This window comes from Acomys minous, assembly GCF_964271855.1.
Source record: "Acomys minous genome assembly, chromosome: 4".
NCBI classification, from domain to species: domain Eukaryota; kingdom Metazoa; phylum Chordata; class Mammalia; order Rodentia; family Muridae; genus Acomys; species Acomys minous.
This window is the reverse complement of record NC_140486.1, coordinates 81962633-81989467: the sequence shown is the minus strand read 5'-3', so window position 1 is coordinate 81989467 and position 26835 is coordinate 81962633. Positions and strand designations below refer to the sequence as shown.

The 26835-nt window shown below is 42.8% G+C and overlaps 1 protein-coding gene across 1 annotated transcript in view; it reads right to left on the bottom strand.

Annotated features, from left to right (window-relative positions):
- Positions 1-4732: 4732 nt before the first annotated feature.
- CCDC150 (coiled-coil domain containing 150) overlaps positions 4733-26835 on the bottom strand; it is a gene marked incomplete at both ends in the record, with an annotated part of 59994 nt that continues 37891 nt past the window's right edge. Inside the window, 11 exon segments of the mRNA XM_084779536.1 lie at positions 4733-4876; positions 6600-6616; positions 6619-6685; positions 7572-7798; positions 9659-9752; positions 10221-10255; positions 10258-10306; positions 10310-10346; positions 14457-14635; positions 15593-15671; positions 16740-16909. Coding sequence (XP_084635662.1) covers positions 4733-4876; positions 6600-6616; positions 6619-6685; positions 7572-7798; positions 9659-9752; positions 10221-10255; positions 10258-10306; positions 10310-10346; positions 14457-14635; positions 15593-15671; positions 16740-16909 — 1098 coding nt within the window.

The following is a 26835-nucleotide window of genomic DNA, read 5'->3' as shown; positions in this document are numbered from 1 at the left end:
AATCAAAACGAAACAAGGGAAGTGACTGACCACTAGAGGGAGCATGGTATCCACAGAACATTTTTAAAAACTACTTCTGTTAGTTTTCAGACTATAATTACATCATTTATAGCCTTCCCTCCTCTCCCTCAAAATTCTCCCATATACACCTCCTTTCTTTCAAATTCATGGCCTCTTTTTTTTCAGTAATTGTTGTTACACACATACACAAAAATGTGTGTGTATCATATATATTATTACCATCCCAACCAAGGCAGAGGACATCATCATTGGTGTCCCTGGAGGCTGCAGATGCGCACACTTACGTGGTCTGAACTGTTCTGGTCTGACTAAAGTGCAGCTATGTCTCCCAGAATCCTTCCCTGCGCTCCCACACTAAGATGGCCTAGAGAGCCCGCATGGGATTTGGAGGGTAGATGTGAGCTCGCAGCCAAGACTATGGGATGCGTAGGGAGTTAGATGTGGTGACAAGTGTAGAGTAGCTGGTGGCTTGCTCTACTCACTCACACACGTACACACGCACACACACGCTCGCGCACACACCGCACATGCTAATTTTTACTCGGGAGCCCCAAAGTAGACCAAACTCATTAAAGTGGCGACCACACAAAGCAGCTTTCCATAGGGTTTTACTGGCTGCCTCTGTGCTCCAACCCCACCTCCCCCGCATTAAAGGCAGTTCTTCCCAGATGCTGGTCAGGGACCTGAGCGCGATCCCTCTTCACTTCCCTTTCTCTTGCCTTTATGTAAACACATGACTTGCCTCTACTTCCCACTTTGCCCAAAGCCCTGGGTTCAATCCCCAGTGCTGCCGCTCACATGCCTATTCATTTTCGTGCTTACCCGCTACACTGCCAGCCTGCTTATCATTTACTTTTTAACTCATATGACCATTCCTTTAGAGTTCTCCAGGCATGTTAATTAATCCTATCTTATTCAAAGCTTTTGCCTTCTCCCTTCATATGTTCTTAACTGGCCTTCACTGTTGCAGCGGCCATGCTTTGTAATGGAGGCTGTGCTGTCCTCTCCTTAGTGTTGCAACAGGTGTTTACATATTAAAAAGTATTACGTAAACTCATATACTTTTTGTCTATATACACTTTAGCACGTTGAAAAGCATCTATCTCTTAATTCCACTTTCTTTGTATTAATGTTTTTACGCTTACTTAGTGTGTCATAGTACATGCAGACCACCAATGACAACTTGTGCAAGTCAGTTCTCAGAGCTGATTCTTTCTACCAGATGGAATCTGGGGATCAAACCCAGATCACCAGGCTTGGCGGGACTCTCAGTTACCCACTGAGCCATCTCACTGGCACTACTTTCTTTTTCTTTTTTTTTCTTTCTTTTTTTTTTTCTTTTTTTAGCTTTAAGATGCCTCTTTTAAAATTTAATTTATTTTCTTTTATTTTTTACATATACATGTATATTATCACACACATATACAATAGATTAACTATAGCAAGAAGAACCATGACACAATTAGGAATTATATAAGTGTTACATTCTTAGTGCTTTGGCTATTTGTATTTGGCAGCCTTGAAGAAAACATCTTTCCTATCTTGGTGGCACTACTTTCTTAGTTTTATCTTTAGTGAGTGTTTAAGCATCTGTAGGGATCATATAATTTTGTTTTATTGTTTTGTGGTACTGAAGATCAACACTGAAGTCTCATTCATGGTAAATGAGCTACATTATCTATTAATTTAGTGGTTTTATATTATGACTAATATTGACCTGTAGTTTTCTTTGTAAATTAATTCCCTCTTATTCCTTGGGAGTATATTCCAGGAAACCTAGTGTAGTGGACTTGTGATACGAAGACTCTATCAGAGCCTACATAGCCTTGGGAAGGAAGCAAACTAGAAATCAGTATAATCTATGGCCAGTGCATGAGGTGACAGCTAGATGAGTCTTCTGTTAGGAAGGACCACAAGTAAAGAAACACGCAACTCTGAGTGAACAGTCTACGTGGCAGAGAAAATGAAGGCGTCACCGTTGGCCTGCCTACACTCTGTGACCCTGAAGTGCCGGTGGCCACCAGCAGGTCCAGTAGCTCCCTGCCCTCCTCTGGACTCCCAGGTGCAGCCTGCCAGCATGTCTGCTGATATTAGTGCCAGCCACGGTTATTCTATTACTGTGGGACAGGCGCGCCCACAGAATGACACTGTAGAGCTGTCTAAAAACCAAGAGGGCACACTCACCTTTAGCAAGATAGATTTTGTCTTTATGTTCAAATGACTGTTTATGCATATGTGTGTTTGACAGATATATATGTGGTATATATTTAACAATTGATCATTTATTATGTAAATGATAAATAGACACACACATATATATATATACACATACACATTTAACACACACACACACACACACACACACACACACACACACACACACATGGTCCTAAGGCACAAAAACCCCACAAACAACTTTAAATTCCTTAACCAAATATCTGTTTGTGTTTGCCTCTTAAAACAAGATAACAAAGAGTAGGGAATTCATAAAGAACAGAAATAATTCTCACAGTTCTGGAGGCCTGAAGTCCAGGATGCAGTTGCTGACAGGGTTGGCGTGTGATGGGACTCGGCTTCCCACTCCCAGGCAGCACTGATGGTGTCCTCTGCAGGTGCTAAATCCGTTGTCTTCAGTGGAAACAGGCAAAAGGTCAGCAGGGAGAAGGTGGTTGCCCAGAGCCCCCCTTTAAAGGCATGACTCCATTCCTAAAGGCTCTCATGATACAATCTACATCCTCAAAGGCCCCGATCCTTAAATATTACTCATCTGTGAACTAAGTTTTAACATATTCAAAATATAGCACAAAAATAGTTATGAGCAATAAAAAATTATACCATTTCTACTAAGCAGGAAAGGAAGATAGCTATTTACTATTTTCTGCTCAATCCTAAATGTGAATATAGTGGCTGTTCTAATACGAAACAAGGAACAAGAGGGCGCAAGAGAATAACATGAAAACACCCTCCTAAGAACGGACTAGCCTGCGGTCATGGTAACGGACAAGTTCTCTGAAAGCGCTAGGCTTCTCCATTAGACCCGCTGCAGCTCTCTCCAGTGTGTGCTTCTTAAGATCATCAAGCAATGGCAGGTCCTTGCTTCTGAAAGCCAGAAAACCAGGAGTGCATCTGAATGTCAATCAATGACCAGTCTCCCCCAAATCACTCTGATACATGTATCAACCCATGAAAGCCTCTAACACCAGGCATGCCCCTAACTCTTGAATTCCGTGTGCCTTCAACCCCTATAAAAAGGTAGCAGTGTGCCCAGGACTAAGCATGAACCATATGGTTTCCTTTCAAATATAGCAAGCAAAAAAATTCAGTTTTGCCATTTTACATCAGAAATTGAGTGTTGGACTCTCCAACCCTGACCAGTCTTGTAGTCACTACTCTTTGCGTTATCATAATTGCTCACTTGTATACTTGCTCATTTAGGCCTTGATAATGCCAAGGTAAGATGGCATTACTTGGGAATTTGGCCACATATTATGCCAGTCCTTTGAGTCTAGATTTCATAACCCACCATTAGTATCTGAAATAACAAATATAAAGCTCAAATTGCTACATACTAGCGTAAGGACGAGCTGTACTTACCAGGTAGGCTGCTGGAGCAGAGCAGACTCCTGTATGCAGTAAGCAACCCCGTAATGACCCAAGAGGTTCTAAATATAGTCTTTGGTATGTGGCATTTATTTGCCCATCCCAGAAATGTGGGTCTTTCCTCTCCTTTCTCCCTTCTCTTCTCTCTCTCCCTCCCTCCCCTGTCTCTGGTTGTCTCTCTCCTCTCCTCTTCTCTCTCCTCTCTATCTCTCTCCCTCTCCTCTCTCTCTCTCTCTCCCTATCTCTCTCCCTCTCCTCTCTCTCTCTCTCTCTCTCTCTCTCTCTCTCTCTCTCTCTCCCCCTCTCCTCCTCCTCTTCTTCTTTTCTCTCTCTTTCTCATGTGTGTAGAAGGCACAGAAGAGTGTCTACTATTTTTGCAATCACTTCCTTTCCAGAGAGTGTCCTAGAGAATGAATCTAGAGCACCACACTGTGGCCATTTCACTTAACACTGAGTTATAAAAACAGCAAATATTATGTGACAACATCTACTACCATAAAACAAACTACATTTAAGTTTATTGAGTAGAAAATAGGGAAAGAGACAAAAAAAAAAAAAAAAAAGATGAGGTAGTCACATAAAAGAGTCCATAAAGGATAAAGCCCAAAATTCCTAGTGCATGTCATCTTCTTACAATGTAGGAACAGGCTAGCCTCTTTGCTGACCAGCAGAATCAGGGAGGCCAATCTCGTCACGAGAGACTCCTCTGTTAAGGGCAGTTCTCCCTCTCTGTCACAATGGTACTCCTTAGGCCCAAGGTTCTGCTTAGCTTCCCATCCGACACAGAGCAGACTGGCTGGATGCAACACCACATCTCATGTCTTGATTCTGTAGGGAAAACAAGAACAGCCAGCTCTTGTCTGCTGAGACCCAATAGTGTTCAGAGCCTGCTGCCCTCCTAAATGCCACATCTACGTTCAGATGGGTAGTTTTGATCTAGGTAATTTGGGAAAGGTGAAAATTCCTCTGAAAAAAAAAATTAATCCACTGGGTTCCTAGCAGTAGATGAGTAAATCTAGAGGCGCGTAAAGAGCAACGCGATGACTAGAGGGCTTCTGTAGTTAGAAATGGAGGGGAAAAGTCAAACTTCCTTACAACCACCACATCAGCCTCACTTCTTCCATCTGTCTTCCCGGGGAAGCCTCTGCAACCATTTTTTTGTTTGTTTGTTTGTTTGTTTGTTTGTCAGCTCAACTTGTAGGCCATCGAACTTGCATTTAAACCAGCGGTGAGCTTCTTGCGGATGAGCAGCTATCTGAACACAGAAACAGCCACAAGTTCTTTTGTGTTTTTTGAGTCTGGGAGACTCGTGTCTAGATAGGAGAAGACTCAAATTCTCACATGGAATCCTTGCAACACGTCTGTACAGTGTAGCAAACAGCCATGAGGCTGAGGGACACTCCCTGAGTGAGGCTGTAGCAAACAGCCATGAGGCTGAGGGACACTCTCTGAGTGAGGCTGTAGCAAATGGCCATGAGGCTGAGGGACACTCTCTGAGTGAGGCTTTAAGGAACATGGGCAGGCTCCTGCTTTCCACGCATCTTGTCGGTTCTCCCTGTCTGTCCTACACCTAGTGAACCAGTGGCAGATATGTGCTGCCCAGTAGCTTCCTGATATCAGTGAGGCCATCATGCAGGCACACTCCAGTGAGGTGCAACATTGAACTCCTGTGCTATAATGAAGTTTACCTTTTAGGAACTACAGAAAATGCTTTCCGGTCTGTTGGTACAAGCTGATAACAGCAACGACTTCACTCTCCAAACCCAGCCCAGCCCAATCCTTTCCCCAGGAGCCTTTTTTCTCAGAAGTACAGCCAAAATGGCTTTATAAATCACACCTCCTATTGTGTGGCAAATGAGAGTGAACTGAAGTTCGCTGAAGTCACTGAAACTTATAAAAGACTAGAATAAGACGGTACTGGCATCACCTAACTGGATAATGGACAGTTCACAGCAGGTGCCCACAGGCTGAGGAGGCAGCTCACTGGGGACTGCTTGCTGTAGAAGAATGAGGAGCTCGCTTTGACTCCCCAGAACCCATTAAAAAATAATCTGGGTGCTGTGGCATGTATTCGTAATCCCAAAGCCAGGCAGGAGGGGACAAGCAGATCCCTGGGCCTCACTGGACAGTAGCCTAGTCTTGTTGGTGAGTTCCAGTCCAATAAGAGACCCTGTCTCAAAAAAAGAGAAAGGTGGCATTTGAGGGTACTCAAGGTTTTCCTCTGTCCTGCACATGTATGTTCACACTCAATGGACATGCAACCCAATATATGAACATTGATGCATGTGCATACACACACTCAAAAGAGGAGAGTAAATGTAACTTTACTAAGGGCATACAGAAAGTGTCATAGTTGGTATTCAAACTTGAGGTTGTCAAGAGTCCTTTTCTTTCTAGTATACTAGCTGGCACGTTATATTGTCATGTAAATTAACGGCCATAACATGAACAAATGACAAACTGACAGTGATATTCTTGTGATACGTTAAGAATCTCCTTTGCATGCCACTCTGACACCCATGGGCATATTGTGCCAGGCTGGTCATTACCATAGCTCCCAGTGCTCTGCATGGGTAAGAGCAGTGGCCTGACTGTTATGGTGATAACCAACCACTTTCTTCTCATTAGATGTGAGGCCTGTTCTCCAGAAGAAAACCTCATGTCTGGTACTGTAACTCTAGCTAAGAACTCGTGTCCAGGGAACCCACAGGGTGTCAAGCATTAGGTGCACACCTTGCTGCTCTCCTCTTCTGGTTACAAGTTTGTGTATTTGGACGTCAGAGGACGTTAACATTTTAGTATTCATTCTCTATCATCAGGAAACTGAATCTTAACTAAAATTCTTTACAGTAAAGATGAAAAGGACGCTGTTGGTCCTTGTCTGTTGCAGTCTTGATGAATACGTCAGTGGCAGACTTCACAGCACTCTGTTTTAGGGTGGCTGTCTGTATTTCTCTAAGTGCCTGGGTTTGGCTCACCTGTTCTGAAGCCATGTTGCTTCCTTCAGTTTATTCTCTGTTGCTTCTTTACATTTCTTCAGGTGTCTGATAGTTTCTTTCAATTCCTGAAAATATGATCCATTGTAATAAACTTCCAGTGTACCACACAAAAGTGAAATGTTTCAAATTTATAATACGGCAATTAAATCATGGAAATAACATGGGGCACTTTGAACTTCTACTGTGTATTTTAATACAATTTAGTCTACATAAAGAGTTTGGTTTTGCTTTTTGGATTCTGCTAGGAGAAATTAATTAATGTCTCTTTTTTAGAATTAGAGAGAACCTTCATGGCTGCTGGAAGATAGGAGGAGCTTAATGACCTCCTGAAGTTTGATTTTGGTTGTTACACTTTTTGCTAGGAATAGCTATGATTCCTGTGGCAGCAGCGAGTGCGTTCTTTCTGCAGAGAACAATCAAGAGCTGAAAATCCAGATGACCAAGGGGCCCAGTGCATATGTGAGCTCTAGCTGCTTTGCAAAGCAAACATCATTTTTATTAAACAGAGAATGAAGATCATTTTCCGTATCTCAAACCATGATGTCAGTATGAAACGTCCTTCAAAGGCTCGTGTGTGGTGCTTAATCTTTAGTTGGTGGCTGTATTGTGGTAGGTGGCACTAGCTGGTTGAAGGACATACCCAGTCCCAGCCCCTCTTCTGTTTGCTGCCCACCACAAGGTGGACACTCTGCTTCTCTGCATGCCCCTAGTGTCACAATGTTCTGCCTCACCTGGGTCCAGCATCAACAGAGCCAGGAACTACAGATTGAAATCCATGAGACAGTGAGTGACCTGACAGAAGATGCTTGTGTCAGGTACTTGTGTCACTACAATAAAAACGCAACTAAGAGACCATTTTTGTACATGTGTGTGTGTGTGTGTTTTTTCTCGCTCGACTTAGGCACATACACTCACTAACAACCACTGAGAGGAATCATAAGAAACCCTCACCTTGACCCGATTTTGTAGTTCCTGCCTCATTTTCTGCTCGGCCCCCAGTCTCCGCTCCTGCGGTTTATTTTGGGCTGAGGTTTCACACTGGCTCTTAGCCGGCAGCTCCATCTCTTTCCTCAGTGTATTCATCTCCGATACAAATCTCTGGATACTTAGTGACTGATGGGAGGCCGTGAGCCATAGGGATGCCAGGAGCGTCTTCCTGCCTAAGATCAGCATGTGTTCTTAACTTCTGAGTCATCTCTCCAGCTCCACGTTTCAGCTATCTGTGTGTTCTGCGCAATAAGCTCTAACTAATGATATATTTTTACATTTAAGACACCTACTTATTTCGCATAGAACTTGCTTTTTATAATGCATTTGTACAGTGACTTGCAGTTCACAAGACTTTTGTTAAGTATTACTAGCTGAAATCAACTTGTTAACTGTATCTGTCAATGACAATTACTACGAGTAGCAACTTTGGTAAGACAAAATCCATCTCAAGTCTTACTGTGTGGTCTTACTATTTTTATAATTTTTATTATTTAAAAACATTTTAAATATAAATATATGTTGATATTTTCTCCTTCCTCAAGTCCTTCCAGATCCTCTCTCCCTCTCTATCTACCCAACTTTAAATTCTTTGTCTTTGTCAGCAAACAAACAAAAATTTAATACAACAAAACCAATACCCCTCAAGACCAAGAAAACAAAATAAAACCACACCCAAAAAGAAAAACGAAACAAAAACCAAACTATAATAAAAGTATATAAAAATTAACACCTTTCTCTTCCATGTTCATGATGCAAGAGTTAATGTATACATTCCTCTATTAAAATAGCCTTTTGAAAGCTGGGCATGGTGGCACAGGCAGGTGGATCATTGTGAGTTCAAGGCCAGCACTGAACTTCCAGGACAACCAGGGCTATTACACGGAGAAACCTTGTCTCAAAAAAACTAAAACCAAAAACCTAAAATAGCCTCTTGACTTAGCTGTCCTTTTTTTCAACAGAACCATTTAATTTGGCACTGATTTTCAATTACTAAAAGATGTTATGAATTATTCCTGGATAACTGTAGAGGAATTGTAATTCACAACATGGCTGCTCTGGTAAGAGATCTCATCCAAAGACCTTCTTTAGATCTGTGTGATCTGGCTGGAATACAAACGCATCTTTAATGCCAGGAAACAGAGGCAAGCAGATCTCTGAGTTCAAGATCACCCTGGTATAGAACAAGTTTCAGGTAAAGAAAAGTGTAGGTCCAGGTGTGGTAGTACATGATTTTTAATCCCAGCACTCAGGAGACAGAGGCAGGCAGATCTCTGAGTTCTAGTCAGTGCTGTTCAGGCAGTTCAGTTGAGTCAGGGAGTTGAGAGGTAGGGCAGTGGAGTGGAGTTCGTGGCAGTTCAGTTCGTGGAATTCAGAGGCAGTTTTACCAGGAGATTTTACAAAGACAGGTTGAAGACAGAACAAGTTAGACACAGGTAAAGACAGAATAAGCCAGAGAATGAGAAGGAGCCAGAAGATTAGAACAGATGGCTAGAGTTAGTTTGAAGCCAAGCAGAGCAACTCAGTCAGAGGCCGATCTCAAAGCAGTCTGAATCAGTCAGCTTGGAGAGGAGTTTGAGCCAGGATAGCTGAGTTGAACCAGCCAGCCAGAGTTCAGAAAGAACTAGAAAGGGTGAGCTTACTCAGCAGTAAGTCTCAGAGGCTGAAAACATTCTAGGCCTAGGTTAGATTGTACAGAGGCTAGAAGCTTCCAGGACTAGGCCTAGGTTAGCAGATGGAGGCAGTAAGCCTCAGAGATGACAAATATATCAGACAAATAAAAGTTGCTTTTACATATCATCCTCTTCAGAACCTGGAGGGCTCAAGTTTTGCCTAATAGTTCACATACAGTGATCTAGTTGACAAGGCCATGGGACCAGGCAGGCCCAGCTAAGGTAACCGGTCTTTCCCTGACATTTCTGTTTTTGCAGTTCAGCTTTGCCCAGGCTGCATAAGAGAGCCTAGCCCTGCATCTCTGTGAGACTCAAAGCTACACTTTCATTTTTTCCTGCTTCCAGCAATTAACCAACCTAAAACAAAGTTTCTCTTACTTTGCATTCCTTCAAAGTTGTACACTGTGCTGAAATGTCTTGCTAGTTTTCTCATGTCCAGAGTGGCAGTCACAACTACACAAGGGCTATTTGGCTTATGCATATAGCATGACTCACATATTTTACTGTGCTCTTTTTTGTTTGTTTGTTTAACACAAGGTCTCATGTAGTCTCGTCTAGGCCAGCCTTGAACTCAGTATGTAGCTGAGGTTGACCTCGAACTTCCGACTCTCCTGTATCTACTTCCCAGGTGTTGGGGTTGCAACTGTGTACCACAACGCCTGGATTCTGTGCTGCTAGAGACAGAAGCCAGAGCTCTGTGTGGCTGGGCAAGCATTCTACCAACTAAGCCATACCCCCAGCCCATCTCCTGCTGCTGAGTGTGCTGAGTGGATGGGGGGAGGGGGGCAGACAGCCTGAGGGGACATCTGTCAGATGGCAGTCTTCTCATGCATCATGCCTGGCAGGAACCATGCTGGCTCGCTGAGCAGAGGGGCCAGAAGAGCCAAGACCTCTCTCTGCCCTCCTGTGAGGTGCTCTCCCTTCTCAAATGGCCCCACACCTCAGAGACTTCCCTCTGCGCTGCTTTCTTGGTCTCTCTCTCTCCGACGCAAACTGCGCTCTCAGAGCTTCAGTGCGCTCCGCGTGCTATTCTGCTTTTACTTTGGATGCCTCAGTAATCCGCTCTCTGTTTTGAAGGAAGCACAATACACTCACTTTAATAATCATCTTAAGAGTCAAGACAGGTTTTCAGGAGATTGTGAACCCTCTGGAAGGCAGGTGGTTTACAAAGCAGCAGCACTCAGAACCAAGGAAAAGGGGGTGCAAACCCAGCCTCCATGCTCTATGAAGGGAGTCCGCCAAACGTGGAAACAGCATTCGGAAGTAGCAGAAGGTACAACCACACAAAAGAGATGGCTGCCTGGCTCTGTCATGTTTGATATTAGCTAGCTCTCTTCTCCAAGCTTAAACTAATTATATTGTTTCCTTTTCTTTGAAGTGAGAGCCTTTCATCTGGTTCACTGGTCCAGATCCATGATGAGGCTTCTGAGGATGCTGACAGGCCATGATATGATAAGCAGAACGTGTGTGGCATCTATAGCTTCTTATTCTCTCACAGAAGGACCGTGAGAAGCTAACAGATGGACTTAGTCGGTGACTCCTCCCCTCAGCATGTGCCCCTTGTTCCCAGTGTTTCTTGGAGTAGGTGCCTGCAATCCTACCCTACTGAGCATCTCCTCTGTGTGTTTGGACATGGATCCATCCTCCCTACATGCCTCAGGAGAAGCCTCTGCTAACGGATTCCGTTTTCCACCTGGCTGATGAGACCTGACAGTCGGGAACTCACCTCCTGGCCTGCACAAGGTCCTAACAGGGAACTTTGCTGTTGGGTCATCTCAATGACCTGCTGATAACCTTTTCTTTCAAAAATGACATGTGTTTATATATTTGCATGTGTGTGTATGTGTGTGCATGTACACCTGTGGTGTCAGAGGACAACCTGCAGGAATTGATTCTCAGGTCATCAGGATCCATGGAAAACCCTTTTTACCTGCTGAGCCATCTACCTCACTACCCCCTGATAACGTCCTAATGACATCACATAAAGGGATGGGACAGTCTGAAGCCTAAAGTCACTGGTGAAATAATTATTCTTATCACATCCCCACACTCCTCCTACGCTATACTCATCTCAAAATATGAAAACTATTATATGATTATTTTGATTTTTCTACTTTGCTTGTTATATGACTATGATTATCAGCTTTAGTCTGCCACCGCCGCTGCTTAATCCCAAATCCTAGTTCCAACGGGATGGTATCTGATCTTGGGTAGGAATCTTTCTATCCCATTTCCTTATCTATTAGTAGGAATAATGACAGTATCCAACGCCAAATAATCTTGGTTGGTATTAAGGATTAGCATAATGCCCAGTGGACAGTACATAGTAAATGACAGCCACTATCCGTCATCATTTTAGTTATCAAATTCAAATCCTAACCAGAATGATTTCAAACTTAATTTGTACTTAATTTAACTTTAAAACTTATTTTTTAAATTTAAATTATATTTATTTAATAAATGCATGTGTATGTGTGTGAGAGAGAGGAGAGAGGAGAGAGAAGAAGGAAGGAGGGAGGGAGGGAGGGAGGGAGGGAGGGATGAAAGGAGAGGGGGGAGGGGGAGGGCAGAGTACAATTTGCAGGGTTCCATTCTCCTCTTCTACCATGTGGCCCCAAAGACTGAACCCAGGTTGTCAAGCTTGGCACAAAAGCCTTTACCTGTTGAGCCATCTCACCAGTCCTTAACTTAATTTTCAGTGTAATTCTTCTCTTCAGGCTTCCATTTCTGCTGCCAGGTGTGTAGATATAAGCTTCTTATCATAGAAGGACACTCAATGTGACATCTATTCAAACAGAGGTTTGCATGTATAGTATAGAGCTGTTAATTATGGGCCTCCTGGAATAAAGGTCTTTAAAACTTATTCATCCTGTTCTTGTTTTCTTCTGAGGAGACCAACAGACCATCCACCATCAGTTCCTGAAACAGTTTTCCAGTTTCAGTGCGCTATGCTCGCCTAACCTCAGACTCAGGGGCAAGCCTTCCACTCTGGATTTCCTCCGAGCTCAGTGGCCTTGTCTGTACTCTCTGCTCAGAGTCCAGCTCTCACCACAGGCCCAGGAAGGAAGCAGCAGGAACGGTCTCCATCACACTGAGCCCTGAGCTTTCATCCTCTTACTGTCTGCCTGCCTTTCTTCAGCAGCCAAGTTTTGTTTCTATATGATCAGGACTTTTCCAGATCTAGAAGATTCCTATTCAGTATAATCTTCTAGGGCTACTGAGATGAGCCATCTATGGATGCTCCTTCTCTGGCCTCCTCCTCCTCCTCCTCCTCCTCCTCCTTGAAATAGTGTCATGCTCTGACCTCTCCGTTCTACCTGTGCTTTCCCATGGAAGGCAGTGCACCTCAGCAAACTAGCTCTCATCTTTGTAAAGATGAATTCCATCCTGTGACTTCTTTTCAGAAGTAGATCTGCATTTCTAATTCTCATAATTCCGCCTCAAAACCAATGAGTCTAGAACAATCTCCCATGCTGTATCTTTCTTCCTAAGTGTGTACCCAGATTAGTATACATTTGCACAATATCAAGAGGTTGGCAAGTTTCAACTGAGGTAGGACTAGTCTTTGATAAAAATAAGAGCTATGAGGGATCTGTAAAGGCAGACTCTGAAGCAAGTGTGCAGGGAGGCCTGTGAGTCTCACTTAGTCTTTCACTGGCATTGGCCTTGCAGTAATCATTTTAGCAACAGGGATTACACTTTATGTTTTTTAATTGAAAATAGTTTTTTCATACAATATATTCTCATTATGGTTCCCGTCCCTCAATTCCTTCCCTACCGGCGTACTTCCCCACCCACCCAGACACGCTGGTGCTTAGTAGAAAATGAATAGGCATTTAAAAAAAAAAAAACCAAGAGAAATAATTGTAAAGTAAGATAAAATAAACCAACCGGAATAGGACAACACAAACAAATGAATAGAGAACAAAGAGTGCCTGAAGAATTTTTAGGATATTCAGGATTAAGAATGCCTTACTAGGTAAAGTTAAACAATTAGTATCTGACTTTTATGGGTTTCTAAATGAGTCTGCCAGCCACTGTTTAGTCAATACTGCACAGCCTTGTGGCAGTAACGTTTGACTGGGGAGTAAAATTCACACAGGTCATATACATAAAAGGTGCCGTCTCTAGGGCTGGAGAGATGGCTCAGAGGTTAAGGGCACTGATGACTCCTCCAGAGGTCCTGAGTTCAATTCCCAGCAATCATGTGGTGCCTCATAACCATCTATAATGTGATCTGATGCCCTCTTCTGGCCTGCAGGGGTACATGCATCCAGAGCACTGAATATATAATAAACAAACAAACAAATAAATCTTAAAAAAAAAAAAAAAAGGTGCCGTCTCTGCCTCAGCTTCTGCCCCGGCCATGCACAATGTGTACGATCAGTGACAAGAAACTATATGTGTTTTCCTGAGCATAAACTTCCATAGACTGATAGTAGTGTTAAGTCATACTTAATGACATGTTTGTAACAAAACCTTTACAGTTTGATATGACCCGTTTTAGAAAAAAAACCTAAAAATGACAAATAAATTATCATCTGTTTAGCTGTAGTTGCTCTGTTCCTGGATGAGTTACACCCACGCAGACTACTGTGAGTCCTTACTCAAATCTCTATTTGGTTTCCTTAGTTTTTACTTACATATGTGTGCATGTGTGCTCCCGCTGTGTGTCCACGTCAGAGGACAACTCTCGGGAGCTGGTTCTCCCACTGCCTTGTAGACCTGGGTACTGAGCTTAGGCCATCAGGCTCACTTCCATGTCTCCACCCATGAGCCATCTCTCTCAGCCTTATTTCGCTTTTCTTGAGATCGGCTCTCACTATGAAGCCCAGGCTGGCCTCCAGCTCACGTTTTTCCTGCCTCAGCCTTAAATGCCGAAACTGTCAGCATGCACCTCCACACCTGGCTAAGTGGTGCTGTAAGAGGAGGAAACATGGGTCCCTTGTGGTAGTTTGGGTTAACTTCACATAAGGATAATGGGGGAGGAAGAACTGAAAAGGAGACCCACATAGGCGTGCTCCGGCCAGCTATTGCCTGTTGCTGTTCTGCCGCGCCTTGGTGCTGCCCTGACTGAGCTAGGTACACCAGCTCAAGAAAGAGGAAGTCTTCCCTAGCTTCTCTGAAGGATCCACTTCCTCCTCCAGAGGCCTTCCCAATTTCACTGGGAACAGACTGCCCTTTCTTGAAGGCTTCCAGACGCTGCTGCTCAAGTTCTTTGCTTTCCAGTTTTTCTTGGATGTGATCTAGCTTAGACTGCAGATGGCCATTTGTCTGGAGCGCTTGACCCAGGCTCATGGCCAGTTTCCTGCTGCCTTCTCTAGTTATATCTAGAGATTTCTGTAGCAGCTCCATCTGAAAGGGAGAAGAGTGCCTGTGAGTCCAGGGTGGTCACTACAACAGTCTTTACTCCTTACACTCTGTAAGTGGCACCGAAATTATCAGTTGGAACTAGAAACACTGTAGGTAAAATATAAAACACACACACACACACCACCACCACCACCACCAACAACAACAACAACTTATAATGCACACCGCTTGAGAGATTCTCAGAAGACAATTCCATCTGAGATCAAAGCGCTCAGAGAACAGAGCTGGTTTACGTTACCTTGATTTTCAAGAGCCCCTCCAGATAAATTGGTCTCTTGCTGATTCTATCACCGTCTGGTCTCTTTCTCTAGGAGACTGAGAACTGGCAACTAATCCTTGCATGTTCTGCCCAAACCAGGCTTATTTGGGGCCATTGAGGTGGCTCAGAGGGAAAGGCACCTGCCACCCAGCTTGGTGGCTTCAGCTTAATCACCTGTACCCACAGGAGAAAATGGAGCCCTACAAGTTGTCATATAGACCTCCACACACATGCCATGGCACACACATGCCATGGCACACGAGTGCTCTGGCCTCTAAGTAACCATTGAAAGTCTTGCTCATGTTTCTTATATTTATGCACGTGTGGATACACACTTAGTGGGTGCAAGTCTTCTCATTAACAGGGTCACCAGCTACCTCTGAGATTATAGGTTGTTTTCTACTGATTTAACTCCTGGAATAACCTGTGTATTAATAAATGAGAATATATAATGGAAATATAAGACAAAAATCAGTCAAAACTATGCAGTTTATTTCATATTTACTATACATAAGTATGCTACTGTCCAGGATTCTTAATTAAATGAAAAGGAACTTTCTCTGCTTCATTTCATTTTTCTAAAAACTAATATGACAATAAACTGAACAAGTCGGTGTTGCCAGCTCTGAGCCTGGCCTCTACCTAGCTGCTGTGCTGCCGGCTCTGAGCCTGGCCTCTACCTCGCTGCTGTGCTGAGCCTCCACAACCAGCATCCTGCTTGCTGCTTCAAGCTTCTGTACTATTCGTTGATTTAGAGATCTAAAATTAGAAGCATAAGGAAGGGCACAGGAACGATGACACACCTTTCATTGAGGAGCTCAGACGGCACTATTAGTAGCTGCACATTCTCAAAACACCAGAGAGGCAATAGGTAACAATCATAGCTCCATCTTGGGGGCGGGGAAGGAAGGCTCCTAAGGAGTTAAAAATCCTGACCATGTATCAGGCTATGAGCTTGCACTTTGACCTCTGGAGTGCCAGTTTAGTATATGGTTTTACCTGTTTGGGAAGGGCTGGCCTGCTGTTGAGATTTTTTTGCTTTTTAAGTATAATAGCTACTTTGAAATGTATTTACTGGTCAGTAAATGATATTTTATATACTATTCTTTTGCCTTTTTAAAATTTAAGGTATGATGTAACCGTTTCATAATATGCAAAGATAAAAATAAGCACATGAAGAAAATACTATTCACTTGCTTTCTCATAACATAGAAACAATATAAACTTATAGTACACATAATATATTCCAGAGGCACTATCAGCCTCAGAGCATTTTTATTAGCAAAAAAGAAATATTAAATGTATTTTTCTTTATTTTTAATTATTGCTTTTCATTTTATGTAATTTTGAAACATTCAATGAAGTTCACTAATAAAACACAGCTAAAAGTACTTCTCAGGCTGATTAACCTAAAATAATTATTAACCTTGACATTAGGCTTGAATGGTGCAGAAAGTATCAAGGCTAAAAAAGTCCATGAACTTCAAGGACACATTTTCCTTCATGTCACACTAGCATGGGCAAATTTTTTTGGTTTTTTAAAGACAGGGCTTCACTGTGTAGCCCTGGCTGTCCTGGAACTCACTATGTAGACCAGGCTGGCCTCAAATTCACAGAGAACCACTTGCTTCTGCCACCGGAGTGCTAGGATTAAAGTCGTACACCACCACACCAGACTTGCCACTTGGACTTTAGAAAGCTTTCTAGCTGCATGCTTAGCCCCTAACCTGTTAGCTCTTTAAACACCATTTTTACAGTTTTCAAAATAAATGGTACTCAAGAGACTTCATGTTCTCCCTTGACATGGCCAAAACATAAATGCAGTATCTTTCCTTTTTGAGGCTGGTGATCTCTGAATCCCTCCTCCTGCGCGCTACCTGGGCTTTCTCCAGAGCTCCCTGCATCTTACTGTGAGAGGCTAGCACACTTTCCAGCATGAGTGTAACTTTGCAGCTGTCTTCTTTAGCCTCTGCTAATTGTTGCTGAAAGTTTCCCACCTAGAGGAAAATGAAACAAGGCAGAAAAGGGGAAAGCACATTTCACTTTTGTTTCTTAAGTTACTGTGCTTTGAAAAAAAGAAAAGCAGTCCTTGGGAAATGTGGCTGCTCCCTGACTACTGCCACTGCACAGCGCACAGTTAAGAGAACACACTGGGGCCAACAACTTCTTTGGTTCAGAAGAGATCTTGGGCAAGTGTGCTCAGCTGTCTTCTGATAGGCTCAGAAAGGCCATGCCCGAAATTATCTGAGGATAAGAGACTGGAGGAAAACATGAAGCTGCTAACAAATGATGTGGCAAAAGATAAAATGTACAATCCCTTAGTCAAAAGAGAAAAAATAGTGAAATTCATAAAATAAGGAGTTAAAAGGAAGACATTACAACAAATACCAATAAAATCCTGAAGATCATTTGGAACTATTTGGGAAATTTACATTTTAAAAAGCTGTATAAAAAAAATCAGGGATAGGGATCCAAGATGGCTCACCAATCATGCACAGTCTCTGAACAGCAGAAATTGCAGAGTGGCCAACAGGCTGTGCTGTGGCTCCCCCACCCCAAGCTCCAGCATCTGTGTTTCCCAGGAGAGAGGACAGTCCATGGTAAGGAAACGACTGGGTCCAACATTAAGTCACCTGGCTAATCCCAGGAAAAGTTCCCAGGCTCCACGGTAGCTTGGTCTCAGCCTCTGGCTACAGCCTTCAGCCACTCACATACTTTCACCATCCTGTAGGGAGGATACCTTCCAGGAATTGGGGCATGAGGGTCCAACCTCAGACATCCTGACTCCTGGGATCAATGGAAACAGCTGCAGTTGCTGCTCCAAAGTACAACCTTAGGGAGACCGGCCAGAATTTCAGGCTCCCAGGTTCTCCAAAATGGTTGCACCCAGCGAGCACAGTGTCTAAGGATAGTGTCTGGGCATCTGGAGCTCATTAACCTGGGAGCAAGAAAGCCAATAGCAAAGTGGCTGATCCCAGGATTTCCCCTGATAAGGGAAGGCCTCCAGGCTCCAGAGGAGCCCAGTGGGTTCTGAGGACCATACATCTGAGGAAAGCCACAGATAATTCTCTGAGAACCACCCTCCAGTCAGAGACCACTAATCTGAGGAGGGCTCCTGCAAGAACATACAGATTCTTGCCCAGGTCTCTTTCTGTAGCTCCAAGAACTCCAGTGGGTAGCAGGAACTACCAGCCAATGCCAGAGACAACCAGAAGGCTAAAGGTCAGTGTAAAAACACAATCAACAAAAGCCAGAACAATATGACATCTCCAGAACCACATTATCCAAGGGCAAGCAGCCCTGGATACCATAACACAATTGGAACACAAGAAAATGATCTTAGGGTCTGGAGAGATGGCTCAGAAGTTAAGAACATTGACTGTTCTAACCATCTATACTGAGATCTGGTACCCTCTTCTGGCATATAGGCATACATGCAGGCAGAATACTCTATAAATAAACAAACAAATAAATAAATAAATAAATAAGAAAATTACCTTAAAGCTAGTGAAGATGGTAATGGCCTTTAAAGAGGAAACCCTTACAGAAATAAATATACAGCCAAACACATTGAAGTCGTAAAAGAAGAAATGAATAATCACTCAAGGAAATAAAGGAAAATACAAACAGGAGAAGGAAGTCAGTAAAAAGGTTGAAGATCTGAAGATGAAAATAGAAACAATTTTTAAAAAGCAGAAACTGAGGAAAGCCTGGAGATGAAGAACTTAGGGAAGAAAACAGGAACTACTGAAGTAAGCATCACCAACAGAATACAAGAGATGGAGAAAAGAATTTCAGGTGTAGAAAATACTATCAAAGAAACTGATGCATCCATCAAAGAAAATCTTAAATCTAAAAAAAAACCTCAAACAAACTATCCAAGAAATCAAGAACACCATGAAAAGCTGAAACCTTAGAATAATAGGAATAGAAGAAAGAAAATATTCCTAGCTCCATGGTTCAGAAAATATTTTCAACAAAATCATAGAAGAAAATTTCCCCAACCAAAAGAAAGAAATGCCTCTAAGCATACAAGAGGTCTACAAAACATCAAATAGATTAGACCAGAAAGGAAAATCCTTCTGCCACATAATAATCAAAACACTAAATATACAAAGAAAAAATATTAAAAGCTGCAAGGGAAAAGGGTCAAGTAACATATAATGCTAAGCCTATCAGAATCACATCTAATTTCTCAGCAGAGACCATAATGACAGAAGAGCATGGGCAGATGTCTTGTAAACCCTAAGAGACCACAGATGCCAATCCAGACTATTATACCTAGAAAAAATTTCAATCACCATAGATGGAAAACAAGATATTTCATGAGAGAACCAAATTTATACAATATCTATGCATAAACCTAGCCCTACCAAAGATACTAGAAGGAAAACTCTAACCCAAGGAGGCTAATTACACCCAGGAAAACACTGGAAATAAATAGCTTGACTATAGCAAAACAAAAATTAGACAAGCACACAGGCACATTATCACAACCAACATCAAAATAAAAGACCCTAAGAGTCACTGTCATTAATCTCTCTCAACATCAATGGAGGCACAGTCTAACAGAACAGATATGTAAGCAGGACCCAACATTTTGCTGCATACAAAAGCATACCTCAGCCTGAGAGTAAAGGGCTGTAAAAAAGATTTTCTAAGCAAGTGGACCAAAGAAGCATTCAAATATATAATAAAATAGACTTTCAACCAAAACTAATCAAAACATATGGGGAAGGACACTTCATACTCCTCTAAATAAAAGTCGACTTCTCAATTCTGAACATCTCTGCCTCATATACAAGTGTATCTACATTTGTAAAAGAAACATTAATAAAGCTTAAACTAATATCAATACCCACATATCAACAGTGGGAGACTTCAATACCGCACTCTCACCAAAAGACTGGTCAACAAAACAGAAACTGAACAGAACTAATGACACTAACTGATGCCATGAATCAAATGAATCTAAGAGACATCTATAGAACTTCCCACCCAAACACAAAATAATGTATCTTCTTCTCAGCACCTCATGGAACCTTCTCCAAAATCAACCACATAGTTAATCACAAAGCAAGTGTCAACAGATACAAGAAGATTGAAATAATCCCTTGTATCTTATCAGACCATGGACTAAAGCTGGACCTCAACAACAACAGAAACAACAAAAAGCCTACACATGCATAGAAACTGAACAACTCTCTACCCATTGACAACTGGGTAAGAGAAGAAATAAGAAAATTAGAGACGTCCTAAAATTCAATAAAAATGCAGACACAATACACCCAAATGTATGGGACACAATGAAAGCAATGCCAAGAGGAAAGTTCATAGCTGTAAGTGCCTCTCATAAAGAAATGGATCTATAGGACTAATATAGTGAAAATGATCATCTTAACAAAAGAAATCTACAGATTCAATGAAATTCCCATCAAAATACTAACACAATTCTTTACAGATCTTGAAAGAACAATTCTTAACTTCATATGAAAAAAAAAAAAAACCCAGAGTAGCTAAAACAATCCTATACAATAAAAGTTCTTCTGGACGTATCTGTGTCCCTGATCTCAAGCTGTGACAGAGAACAACAGTAATAAAACCTGCATGGTACTGGTCTAGAAACAGACTGGTGGATCAATCGAATTGAATCAAAGGCCCAGAAATAAACCCCCACACCTACTGACACTTGATTTTGGACAAAGAAACTCAAACTATACAATGGAAGAATGAAAGCATCTTCAACAAATGGTGCTGGTCTAACTGGGTGTCTACATGTAGAAAAATGCAAATAGGTCCATATTTATCACCCTGCACAAAACTCAAGTCCAAGTGGATCAAAGAGCTCAACATAAAACCAGAGACACTAAATGCATTAGAAGAGAAAGTGGGAACATCCTTGAACTCATTGGCACAGGAGACAACTTCCTGAACAGAACAGCAGCAGCTCAGGCTCTAAGGTCAACCATTAATAAATGGGACCACATGAAACTAATAAAGTTATGTAAAGCAAAGGACACTACCAATAAAGCAAAATGACAGCATACAGACTGGGAAAAAAAAGACCATTACCAGCCCTACATCCAACAGATGGCTAATACCCAATATAGAAAAAGAGTTTAAGAAGTTACACACCAACAAACCAAATAATCCAATTTCAAAATGGAGTACAGAGACTCTCAACAGAAGAATATTGACTGGCCGAGAAGCACCTAAAGGAATGCTCAATGTCCTTAGTCACCAGGGAAACGCAAATCAAAATGACTCTGAGATTCCATCTTACACCTGTAAGAATGGCTAAGATCAAAAATTCAAGTGACAGCACATGCTGGTGAGGATGTGGAGAAAGGGGGAACACTCTTCCATTGCTGGTGGGAGAGCAAACTTGTATAACCACTTTGGAAATCAATCTGGTATTTTCTCAGAAAATTGGCAATAGCTCTATCTCAAGATCCAGCTATACCACTCCTGGGAATATGCCCAAAAGATGCTCTATTATACATCAAGGACAAATGTGCAACTATGTTCATAGCAACCTTTTTTGTAATAGCCAGAAACTGGAAACAACCTAGATGTCCCTCAGCAGAAGAATGGGTAAAGAAACTGTGGTACCTTTACACAATGGAATATTACTCAGCTATTAAAAATAAAGAAATAATGAAAATTGCAGGCAAATGGATGGAACTAGAAAAGATCATCCTGAGTGAGGTAACCCAGGCCCAGAAAGACATACATGGTATGTACTCACTTATAAGCAGATATTAGCCAAAAATCAGGACAACCATAGTATAATTCACAGACCTAAAGAAGTTAAATAACAAGGAGGATGCTTAGTTTTCATTTAAAGGGCAGGTATAATAGACACCTGAAGCAGTTGAAGAGAGGGACCAGGACAGGAGTCCACCATAGATGTCCTTTGAAAGACTCGCCCAGCAGGGGATTGAAGCAAACTTTGGGCAGAGTGCAGGGAGTCTTCTTGAAGAGTAAGGGGATGGAAGGACCAGGAGGGGACAGGAGCGCCACAAGGAGATCAACAAAGCCAACAAATCTAGGCCCAGTGGGACCTGTGGAGATTGATGCACCAAACAAGGACCATATATAGGGAAGACCTGGCCCCCTGCTCAGATGTAGCCAATGGGCAACTCAGCCTCGCTATGGGTCTCCTAGTAAGGGGAGCAAGGACTGTCTCTGCCATAGACTCTGTTGCCTGCTCTATGATCACTTCCCCCTGGCAGGGCTGCCTTACCAGGCCACAGAGGAAGAGGATGCAGGCAGTCCTGATGAGACTTGAGGTCAGTTGGTGGGAGAGGAGGGCTCCTCCTCTCAGAGGACTAGGGGAGGGGAATGGGGGGAGAGAAAAGAAGGGGGAGGTTGGAAGGAGATGAGGGAAGAGGCTGCAATTGGGATGTAAAATGAGTAAATTTAGTATATATAAAAAAATAAATTGTTACATGCAAAAAAAAAAAGAAAGGATAAAAATGGATAAATTTCTTAAAACATATGAATTAATTCAAGATGATAGTAAAAAAAAATCTCTAATGGACAATGAGATTGAAGCAGCAATAGAGGCTCTCCCAGCGAGTTAGCCCAGAACCTTGCCTGGGCAGCACAGTACTGCTGGCCCTGTACATGAGGACTGCAGTGAGCCACTCCCAAGGGCAGGAGTGCAGAAATGCAGGAAAGCCAACCTGACTCTTGTCTGCTGTGCAGTGGCCTGAGCAGTGAAGAGAAGCTCTCCCCCTTCATCCCTCACCACCTAAGGGAGGCAGAAGAGCTAGCCCTGGAGTCATGAGGGTGGGAAAAACTGGCCCTGTCCCTCACCAGCTGTAATACTTGGGAGAGCAGACCCTGCACGTTGCCTGGGCAGCAGGGGAGAGGCTGGCCCTGGTTGCAGGGGTTGTGAGTGAGCCAGCCACAGGAGAGCCCGCCCAGCCCCTCGCATGGGGAGCACAGTAGAATTGGCCCTGATGGTGGGCAGAGATGAGGCAGCGCAGAGGGCATGAAAGTAAGATAGCTGCCTCTGCCTCTTGCTGGTGGCAACACTGGATGGGCCAGCTGGGGCAGGGCAGGGAGATGGTAGTGTGGGTCTGGAAGAGCTGGCAGGGTGACCAGCTCAGGTACCTCTCAGGCCCAGATCCAGGGATTTGATTGGCCCACCTCACCCACTCCATATATGAGCTGCTGGAGTGCATGAAGGGGCCAGTCCAAAACTACAGGATCTCCGTGACACAGGGCAACAACAGGGTAGCCGAGAGGAGGCCCAGTGAGGTTCCAGTACTGAGAGTGTGGCAGAAGCCAGAGGCCTCAGACCAGAGCTATGACTCATTGCAATGAACATTTGCAAGCAAAGAAGTGTGTATGCCGTGGGACACACTGTGACACACACTACAGCTTTCACGATGAGATTTTTTTTTTCTCTATTTGGGGAGGGGGTTGCACGAGAGAAGGGTAGGAATGAGGGGAAGAGGAGATGAGTGGCTTTGGGTGCATGATGTGAAATTCACAAAGAATCAATAAAAACATAAAAAAAAAAACCTTTCCCAGCAAAGAGAAACACAGAAGGGAAGTAAGGATTACTGCCAAATTCTTCCACAGCTTTAAAGAAGAAATACTAACAATACTCCTCAAATTATTTCATAAAACAAAAATGGAAGGAAAATTACCAAAATCATCCTACAATGTCAGTATTACCCTAACACAGAAGTGGATAAGACACAAAAGCTGGGCATGGTGGCCCCCCTGCCTTTAATCTCATGCTTGGGAGGCAGAGGCAGGCTGCTTTCTGTGAGCTTTGCAAAGGCCAGCCTGATTTACATAATGAGACTGTCCCAAACATCAACACAAAAGCCTAACATAATAAGAAAGCAAAGGATAGACGAATTTCCCTAACAACACAGACACAGATGTTCTTAATAAAACACTTGCTAATCAAATTCAGCAACACATGACAAACACTATATATAACACTCATATTGGTTTCTGAGTCCAGAAATAAAAGACTGGGTAAACAAACATAATAAATGTAGCACAACACACAGACCCAGAAACACACATCAAATGTGTGATATAGATGGTGAATAGATGGAGTGAAGTCCTTGGATGAAGTTCAATATTCCTTCATGATCACAGCCCTCAGGAGCTAGGTACAGAAAGTATATATGGTTGTAGCAAGCACTACATTAAATGAGGGGAAATGGAGCAAATTTCTTGAAAAATAAGAAATGACGTAAAGGTGACCACACTCCATTTTTATTTAAGACAATGCTTGAAGTTTTAGTTAGAGTAATAAGACAAGAGAAAGAAATAAAAGAGATACAAACAGGACAGGGAATAGCCAAATAATTCCTGCCTCTAGAAATGTGATCAATCCTATAATCCAATAATTAACCTCCATTTTTACCTTGGCTGAATTTAGACTTGTGGGGTTGGGGAGAGAGCACAGCAAGCACGTATGAGCCACACAAGCATATAGTGACCCTCAGCACCCACATAAAACCAAGGTACAGCAACACAGACCTGTAAACCCCAATGCTGGGCAGCAGAGACTCCAGGGTTTGGCAGTAATCCTTACCTCCCTTCTGTGTTTCTCTTTGCTGGGAGAGTTTTTTTTTTTTTTTAACCAACCCCTGGGGGGCTTGGCTGGCTCACCTGCTTATCCATGTGCTCTAGGTTCCATGAAATTCTGTCTTAAAACCATGAAGAAGATACTAGACTGAGGAAGATTCTAGACATCAATCTCTGGTCACTACATGTACACACACGTGCACACGTTTCTTAGACCTAACTCTGGGCATGTCTGTGCGGGTGTTTGGAGGGAAGTCTGGCTGAGAGAAGATGCAGCCTGACTGTGGCCAGCACCATCCTGAGCACTGGGGTGCAAGATGACACAGGAGCGCGGGGACCAGCAGCATCTGCTCTCTGCCTTCGGGTCCCCCTGTTGTAAGGAACTCTGCTATGCTTTCCCTGACAGAATGAGCTGTACCCCGAACCTATGCACCCAAACAAAACTATTTTAGAAGTTGCTTTCTGCACAGCAATAAAAAACTAATAGAGATCCTCTACCCAAAAGACCCTAAAGCTTCTACCCCAAACCTCTGAGATCTGATAAACTCACCTGACAGGATACCTGGATATAGAATCAACCAATAAAAACTAGTGACTTTTCCATGTGTTAATAATGAACACACATCCTAAGAAAAAGAGAGAAAGAATTCCTAATAAGAATAGCTTAAAAATAATAACTAGGAATAAACTTAAGGAAGGGAAAGACTTATACAATGAAAACTTTAAGAAACTGAAGAAAACAATTGAACTGGCTATAAAGGTGCATTCCTATAATCTCAGCACAGAAGCAGGCAGATCTTTGAGTTTAAGACCAGTTTGGCATATATAGTTAGTTCCAGGCCAACCAGAGTTACATACTGAGACCCAGTCTTTAAAAAAAAAAACTCAATCAATCAATCAAAAATAAAAACAGATTGCCTCAGAAAAGGAACTTAAAAAAACACTAGAAGATTTTAAAAAATTGCCATGCTCACAGGTCAGTTATATTATAAAAACGTCAACTTAACCAGAGGCAATCTGCAGTGTCCACCAAAATTCTAATGGCATTTTTTTCCACAGAGCTAGAAAACACAAATTAAACCTTCATGTGTAAATCCATAAGACTCCAGATAGCACAGCAGTCCTGGAGAAAACAAAGATGCTGAGGTATCACAACATCTGTTCTCAACTACACTACGAGCTACAGTGATATCAAGAGCAGGCCGCTATCACAAAAACAGACATACAGATAGATGAAATTAAACAGAGGACTAAGAAATTGACAGAGACCACCTGACTTTTGACAAAGGTGGCAAACACACTGACAAGAATTCAAGGGTATCAACCAATGACTCTAGGAAAGCTGGATATACACGTGTTGAAGAATCAAAGTAGACCCAAGTCTCCCCATCTGCACAAACATCAACTCAGATGACTCTAGTTTAAGACGGAAAATTTGAAACTGCTAGGGAAAAACATGAGGAAAGCACATCACAGCTGACGTGGGCATGGACCCTAGAGGAGAAAGTACTACTGCCACTTTCCTCAACCAGGACAACTTCTCATTACATTCTAAGTACTTATCCCACAATATGATACCCACAGGTAAGGGTAGACGTCACCTCCCATCAAGGAGTCTTATTGTTACAGTAGACAGGGACCAGTACAGAAACCCACGTCTGCAGACATCAACACGCAGGTAACAAAGGGTGCATCTACTACACGACTCCTACAACCTACAACTCAGGGAACAGCACAGAAGAGGCAGAAAGACTCTACGAATGGCAGCATCTGCTGTGGGGCTAGCATCCTCTAAACAGAACCCTGAACCTGAACAATGTGGTGTAAAGGAGCACGCCAGCTGACGTGCCAACACAGGTGGGGAGGATCTCACAGGCCTCTACTTTCAGATGAAGAGCTGGAAGCAACCGATGGCTGTCAAAAAAGGGAGAATCGGTCTGCTCAAGAGAGAACCCTCTGACAAGGTATGCAGTCCTAAGCTGTTGGCCCTAAACACGTGTGCATACAAGCAACACAAAGTGGACTCAGCAAGCTGTGCACATGTGTATAATAATGATAATGAGAGCTGGGCGTGGTGGCGCACACCTTTAATCCCAGCACTTGGGAGGCAGAGGCTGGTGGATTGCTGTGAGTTCGAGGCCAGCCTGATCTACAAAGCCAGTCCAGGACAGCCAAGGCTACACAGAGAAACCCTGTCTCAAAAAACCAAAGGGGAAAAAATGGCCAGGTGGCACATGCCTTTAATCCCAGCATTCAGGAGGCAGAGGCACGCATATTGCTATGAGTTTGAGGCCAGCCTGGTCTACAAAGCGAGTCTAGGACAGCTAAGATAACACAGAGAAACCTTGTCTTGAAAAAA